The sequence below is a fragment of the Chiloscyllium punctatum genome, chromosome 45 (genome assembly GCF_047496795.1).
Source record: "Chiloscyllium punctatum isolate Juve2018m chromosome 45, sChiPun1.3, whole genome shotgun sequence".
NCBI lineage: Eukaryota > Metazoa > Chordata > Chondrichthyes > Orectolobiformes > Hemiscylliidae > Chiloscyllium > Chiloscyllium punctatum.
In genome coordinates, this window is record NC_092783.1 from 28,788,583 (window position 1) to 28,796,833 (window position 8,251).

Sequence of the window (8,251 nt, forward strand, 5' to 3'; positions counted from 1 at the left end):
TTTCCTCCAGGTGAACTATTTCCATGTTTTGAAATGGATCACCACATCTCATGATGTTTACCTGTCCTTGGTCTTTTTTCCAGACATTTCTAAACATTGCCTGTGTTAGGCAACATGCCCTCAACAATACAGCTCATTCTAATGATATTTAAAAAGATATGTAAAAAGATATTTAATTTTCAGATAGACTTCCCCTTCTGAATCTAATTTCCTTTTGTTTTCCAATGATTTTCAGGACATTACTTTGTTCTGAATTAGCAGATATAGTGGATCAAATTTTTGTGCATTAATCCTTTGCAACTCTCTATCCCCAGAAATCAAGATTAATTGCAATAAGAGTCACTAGTAACTGGACTCCAGGCTGACACATTGCCTTCTTTCAGAAAGCTAGTTTCTAATCCGAACTGCTAAATCATCCTCGATCCCATGCCTCTGCATTTTCTCCAACTATCTACCATGTGGAACCTTATCAAAAGCTTTACTGAAGTCCATGTACACCATGTCAGCTACCTTACCCTCACCTACATGCTTGGTCACCTTCTCAAAAAACTGAGGTTTGTGAGACACGACCTGCCCTTGACGAAACCATGTTGACTATCTCCAGTCAAATTGTTGCTTGCTAGATGAATATAAATCCTATCTCTTATAATCCTTTCCAAAACTTTTCCTGCAACTGAAGTAAGGCTCACTAGTCTATAATTATCTGAGTCATCTTTACTACCCTTCTTGAACAAGGGCACAACATTTGCAATCCTCCAGTCCTCTGGTACTAAACCTGTAGACAATGACGACTCAAATATCAAAGCCAAAGGCTCTGCTATCTCCTCCCTAGCTTCCCAGAGAATCCTCTGATAAATCCCATACAGCTCAGGGAACTCGTCTTCTTTCACTCCTCCGAGCATTGGTAGCACCTGTTCGTAACTAAACTCAATCCTTTCTAGTCTAATATCTCCTACCTCACTCTTCTTCTCTACAATACTTTCCTTTTCCTGAGTGAAAACCGATGAGAAATGTTCGTTTAGTACCTCTCTGATCTCCACAGGGTCCACACACAACTTTGCACTTCTGTCCTTGACTGGCCCTATTCCTACCCTAGTCATCCTTTTGTTCCTCACATACCTAGAAAAATGCTTTAGGGTTCTCCTTTATTCTAACTGCTAAAGACTGCTCATGTCTTCTCTTTGCTCTTCTTATCTGTCTCTTTAAATCCTTCCTAGCTGATCTGTAACACTCCATCGTCTCATTTGAACCATCTTGTCTCATCGTCACATAAGCCGCCCCTTCTGCTTAATAAGAGATGCAATTTCTGTAGTAAACCACGGTTCCCTTACCTTACCACTGACAAGGACATACCTATCAAAGACATGCAATATCAGTTCCTAAACCAACTCCACATTTCGATTGTCACCATCCCTGCATTTGCCAGCCCATTCTATGCATCCTAAGTCTTGCCTAATCACATTATAATTGCCCTTGCCCCATCGATAATTCTTGCCCTGTGGCATGTACCAATCCCTTTCCATCGCTAAACTAAACGTGACTGAATTATGGCCACTCTCTCCAAAGGGCTCACCTTCCACTAAATTAAACAAGTGGCCTGGTTCATTACCAAGTATCAGATCCAGTGTGGCCTCCCCTCTTGTCGGCCCTTTGACATACTGTGTCAGAAAAGCCTCCTGCACACATTGGACAAAACTTGATCCATCCAACATACTAGAGTATGCCCAGAAACACTGATGCAAAATACACATTTAGTATCTCTTCTTGGAATGAAAACAGAAGATGGTAGAAATTCTTAGTACATGAGTCATTATCTGTGATGAACAGCCTGGAAAGATCAAGTTGACTGATTCTCCCTCAGATGCAGCCTAACCTGCTCAGCATTTCCAGAATTTTCTATTTTAGTTTGTTTTTTATTGTACAGTCATCAATCAGGCATATGTGAAATGTAACAATGCTGTTTGGGTTCGGCTGTTACACATTCTTTTGACAAAGGTACAATGTAATGGAATGTTAAGAACCTACAGGAAAAAAACAAAATGGCACAAAATATGGCACATATGCCTGTTAAAATCAGACCGTTTTGGTTAGCATCCTGTATTGAGGCTTGTGCCCAGCGATTCTATTTCCGGTTTCAAGCATTATTTGGATTCTGGGCTGTGGTTTGCCCACTGGTAAAAGGGACTTCCATACCAAACTTTTTAATCTTGTAATGAACTTTTTGTGGAGTTTACGTATAAGTTTTGACCATTTCTCTTGGACCTGATCTAGTGGATCACAAAATGGAAGAGATGGGTGAGCTGATTTCAACCAATTTATACTTCTTGTTCCTATCTTTACACATTTCCAGACAAACTAGGCATAACAAACATCAAAATTGGTACTTTTGATTTGCAAGTGTATCTGAAACAATAAACTCACATGGAAATCCTGAAAAGTAACTTGAGGGAATTATGAAATACCATAGCAGTTACTTATTAGTGGAAACATCTGTTATTTTTAGATTCAACTCTTGCTCTATAAAACACATTTGAATAATGAAGTAAAATTAAGATGATATTGTTAGTAAACAATGTCTCCCTTTTATGTGTAGGTTGACTGGGTCCAGTGTGATGGCAGCTGCAACCAGTGGTTCCACCAGATCTGTGTGGGTGTGTCTTCAGAAACAGCAGAAAAGGAGGACTATATCTGCATCAACTGTACTGTAAAAGACCAGAACAACAGGAAACAGAATGGCCAGGGCTAGTGTTTGGCAGCGTGCTAATGAATCACATATTCCACAAGAAGCAGTGGATTTGGTATCTCTACAACCCACAAATGGTGCTATATCTCTACTCATGGGATCATCTACAAGGACACTCAAACTTTTCCACCTTTGTATTTTCTCATTCTTGTAAGAACTTTTTGTCCGTGGTTGTGAAAGTATACGATGCTGACTACACCCAGGGTTTTCTACCCGTTGTGGGGGCAATTGGCTCTGGTTGAACAATGCCATACCCCTATATCTCGTCTGAGACTTGCCTGCATAGATACCCAATCCTGTTGGGTGTTAAAGATATGCAAACACCAAAAAAAAATTTTTTTATGGGGTCCTCTGTTCAGTACAATATCTTAATCTTAGAGAGATTCTGACTTGTGTTTTGTAGGTTAGTTTTATTTATCTCAGCAATAACAGGTTTGTGAGTTAAAGGGCCAGATACAATTTCTCAAGTTTGGCTGTTGTACAGAATGCAGGAATTTAGGCTCCTAGTGGCACAGGAAAATTGGATAATCTGTAATCATACTGCCTACGCTGTACTTTGGCTTTTTTGGTAGCTTGTATCTAATGTTGCAGTCTCCTTTGTGAAATAAACCTTTGTTTATGAATGAGCTTTGCAGGCTGCAGTTTGTAATGCACCATATTTGAAAATCTATAATTTACAGACATTGCCATTTCTGCACCAAATTTAAACACCAGATGCACTGGTACTGTGGCAGCAATGAAGGCTAGGTGACTGATTGTGGGGAGATAAAATAGAGGCTTAATTAATTCCACTTTGCTCAAATCCTGATGAAATCATTAGCAAATAGCACAAACGGAATAATATTTCCAAAGTCACTGCAGCAATGCCTACATAGGTAATCTTGGCTGTAACTATTGGGCTTAGGAATGATGTCTATTTAATCCATTTGCCTATCAGCGCTGACTCTCATTACTAGTAACTTTGATGAGAGCATCAGCACCAGATATTCTCAAATCTTCAGTAATAACAAATGAGCAACAGAGAATAACTTAAACCTGATGTAATTAGGTGAAACAACTAAAGTGCTATCGTGAATCTGTGGTTCAAAATTTGCCCTCCAGTTTAAGTTTTCGCTGATGTGATGTTTTTCGAGTGAAATGGGCAGTTCTGATGTTTTGGTTGTGAGATATTGATGGTTATAGAGTCATAGATTCATACAGGATCTAATAGATCCCTTGGTCCAACTTGTCTGCGCTGACTAGACATCCCAATCTGACATAGAACCCCTACGATGTGGAAACAGACCCTTCGGCCCAACAATCGCCACCAACCCTTCGAAGAGTAACCTGCCCAGATCCATTCTCCTATGTTCTTGTCTGATATTTACCCCTGACTAATGCACCTAGCCTACACATGCCTGGACACTACAGGCAATTTAGCATGGCCAGTTCACCTAACCTGCACATCTTTGGATTCTGGGAGGAAACCGGAGCACCTGGATGAAACCCACGCAGGCACAGGGAGAATGTGCAAGCTCCATACAGGCAGTCGCCCAAGGCTGAAATCAAACCTGGGTCCCTGGTGCTGAGGCAGCATGCTAACCACTGAACCACCTAGTCCCATTTATCAGCATTTTGCCCATATCCCTTTATGAAGAAGAGTCACTGGACTTGAATCGCTAACTCTACTTTCTTCTTACATATACTGTTAGACTTGCTGAGTTTCTCCAGCAATTTCTGTTTTTTTGAAGTATTGCTTGGCTGCTGTAATTAACCTGGGATATTACAATGGTATATAAAAAATGAAAATAGCACCAGGCAGAAACATCCCCACTGTCCCCAAAAAAGTCTTGAATTCTTTGGTTTATGACTGTCCAATTTTTAGCAATGGCCTGATATGTGATCAATGTTAAACCGACTTTGCAACGAAAACTTTTATGTTCTTTTGGATTTTTAAGAGTTTTCAAAAATAAATTTCTATAGAAAAGACTTCTGGTGAGGTATTGGCAAAGACTACTTGGAAATGTTTTGCCATGTATCTTGACTTTATGGAATCAGAGGTTATGTGGCAGGTTGGAACAAAAATTGGTTTAGAGGAAAGTGTAATGAATGTATTTTTGAGAATGGAAAATGATTTCCAGAGGGGTATTGCAGATTTTGTAGATGTCCCTTGCTGTTGCTAGTATTGTAGGGGGCAACATTGAGAAGTCAGCAAATATTACAAAAATTGATCACATGGTCAGGAATTTCAGGTGGAAAATATGTGCAAGGAAGTACTCAACAGATTGTTTATCTATACATCTCTGTATCCAGAGGGACTTTGGAGTACATTTTATTTTTTAAAAATTCATTCATGAGATGTAAGCATCGTTGGCAAGGCCAGCATTTATTGCCCATCTCCCTAATTGCCCTTGTGAAGATGTTGGTGAACTTCTTGTATTACTTGGAGTGTAGGTACTCAATGCTGTTAGGGTGGAGAACTCCAGGATTTTGTCCAAAAGACTATGCAGAAACAGCAGTATAATTACAATAAGAATGATTTTGACTTGGAGGGTATCTTATAGGTGGTGTTGTTGAGGAGTCTTGATTTGGAGATGCCACTGTTGGACTGGGGTGTACCAAGTTAAAAATCACGTAACACCAGGTTATAGTCCAACAGGTTTATTTGGAAACTAGCTTTTAGAGCGCTGCTTCTTCATCAGGTGGTTGTGGAGCATAAAGTCATAAGACACAATTTATAGCAAAAGTTTACAGTGTGATGTAACTGAAATTATATATGGTGAGTAGCTGCAGTGCATCTCATAGTCCACATTGCTGAGTCTCTATGCATTTGTGTTGAAGTTGGTGAATGGAGGGCCATTCAAGCCAACTGCTTTGCCCTGGATGGTGTTGAACTTCGTGACTATTGGAACAGCACTAATCTAGGCAAGTTGAGAGTATCACTTGACTTGTGCTTTGTTGATGGTGAGCAAGCATTGGAGAAACACCATCTGAGTTAATTGCTAAGAAATTCCTATCCTCTGATTTGCTCCTGTCACCATTGTATTTATATGGCTAGTTCAGTTCAATAATAACCCTTAGGATCTTGGAGACTCAATCATAATAATGCCATGTGTGGGGAGGGTGGTTAGATTCTCTCTTCTCAGATATGATCGTTGCCTGACGCTTGCATCATTACCTTCCATTTATCCATCTAAGTCTGGATATTGTCTAGGTTTGGCTGCATATGGATAGTGGCTACTTCAGTGTTTGAGGAGTGATGAATGGTGTTGCACATCATGCAGTCATTAATGAATAAATCACTTCTGATGTTATGAAGGAGGGAAGATCATTAATGATATAGCTGAATATGGTTACCATAACACCACAGGATGTAGAAGCAGAGGTAGTCTACTCAGCCGATCGAGAGATTCTGGCTGATCTGATGATTCTCAACTCCACTTTCCAACTTTTTCCTTCTCACCCTTAATTCCATTACTGATTAAAAATCTGTCTATCTCAGCCTTGAACATACTTAACAACCCACCATTGATAACCCTCTATGGTAAAGGATTCCACAGATTCTAGGTTGGTCCTCCGATACTTTCCTGAGGAACTCTTACATTTTGGAGCTAAGACGATTGACCACTACCATCTTTCATTGACTCCAGGAAACCAGAAATGACTCCAGCCAGCAGAGAGATTTCTTCTGATTTTCATTGACACTAGTTTTGCTAGGGCTTCTTGATGCAATATGTCAAATGTTGCCATGATGTTAAGGACAATCATTCTTACTCTTGCCTTGGTACAGACATAGAAAAAATGAGATTAGGGGTGTGCCCCTGGCTGAACCTAAACTGAGCTTTGTTCAGCAGGTAATTGTTGGGTAAGTGCTGCTAGATAGCACAGTCAACTACCCACCTGTCACTTCGCAGATAATCGAGTAGACAGGCGGTAATTGGTCGGGTTGGATTATTACCTTTTTTTCGTGGACTGGATGCATCTGGGCAGTCTTCTACATTGTAATGAGATCAGCCAGATGGACCTCAATGTGAGCCCTGGTTGACAGATAAAAAAAAAGGGGTTTTAGAGGTTCTGCTCACTCTTGAGAGCTGGTTTGAAGGGAGCTGGCCCAGGGTTAAGTACTGTGCACAAGTAAGTAAAGGATAACTTAATGATGGGATATTGACCTCTCGAGTTATTTCAGTGGCAATGAAGGAAGAAAAAATGCAGTCCTGAAGAAATTCGCTTTCAAAAGTCTTTGCGTTGGGATAAGTATTTCTGGCATCAGTCATTATTTGAGAGCTTGACTCATTCGACCCTGCCATCAAAGTCTGGGCCCAGTATACAGAAAAAATGCAATATTTTTCTTGGGCAAATGGCATTGGGGCAGATGAAAAGGGGTGCGTAATTCTACTGACAGCTTATGGGGCTGCAGCTTTTTCTGTTATTAGAAGTGAAATGTTTCCTGAGTCATCAGGTACTAAAACCTTTCAAGAGTTGACAGATTTAGTTAAGGGATTAGAGGAACCTCCTCTAATTCTCCAATACTATCAGTTTAACTCAGCAGTTCGAGAACCAGAGGAATCAGTGTCAGGATTTTTGACGTGACCCAAAGATGCTGAGAGACCGTTTGGTATGTGAGATTAACGATGTAACCATGCAAAGTACTTACTGGCTGAAACTCAACTAGACTTCAAACAGGTATTACAGTTGACTTTGTCATCAGAAGTGGAGCTTATGAATTATAGGGTATGCCGAAAGAAGTGGATACCATCGCCAGGCTGATTGGGCTTGAGGGACACCACTTGAGTAAAGGGATTAGTTTCATTCAGGATATATCCTGAACAGAGGGATTTTAGGTCAGCCCACAGCAAAACCCCCAAACAAAGCCAAGCCTTGGCCAAACGGTTAATGTTTTCTTCAGGATCCGGACTAGCAAGCCATTGTAGTTGCTGCCGTATGCAGACTCAACAGCAAAGAAATCCCACTAGGTCTGAATTGAGTAAGAGAACTCATAGGCTAGTATCCAAGAGAGTGCACACCCTTGAAAACCCACCTACATCTCGGTTGGAAGAGTTAAATTGATTAGCAACATCAAAGTCAGAACCAATCAAAATAAACATCTGGTTAAATGGTCACCTGGTTTTAATGAAGGTAGGTATTGGTGCGACTGTATCAGTGAGTGCAGAACCAGTCTTTAACAAAATTTGTTCTGGACCCCAACCTTTACATTTGTCATAGACCTCGGCTAGACTGAGAACCTATACTGGGAACCTTAACAGATTAAGGGTACAACTTCAGTTCCAGTCTCATATAAGAAGCAGCTGGTTCAATTGTCACTGACGGTAGTAAAAAGCTCGGGCCCAAGCTTGATGGGGCAAAATTGGTTGAGAAAAATCATCTTGATGGCTCAACATTTTTTGATTAGAAAATGGTTACCTGAGTGAAGTCCTAATTAAATATCTGTACATTTTTCATGAAAATCTAGGGATTGGGAAAGCAAATCTTAGCAGGACTTATACACTTAATGGTAAGGTCCTAGGGAGT

General features: G+C 40.4%; 1 protein-coding gene across 2 annotated transcripts in view; it reads left to right on the forward strand.

Moving 5' to 3' along the window:
- The window catches only part of LOC140467258 (lysine-specific demethylase 5B-like), a 211,570-nt gene extending 208,204 nt beyond the window's left edge, over positions 1-3,366 (forward strand). For both annotated transcript variants that reach the window (XM_072563506.1, XM_072563507.1), the window contains one exon: positions 2,594-3,366. In XM_072563506.1, the coding sequence (XP_072419607.1) occupies positions 2,594-2,746 (153 nt within the window). In that variant the 3' untranslated portion in view covers positions 2,747-3,366. The remainder of the gene's footprint in view (positions 1-2,593) is intronic.
- Positions 3,367-8,251: the final 4,885 nt, after the last annotated feature.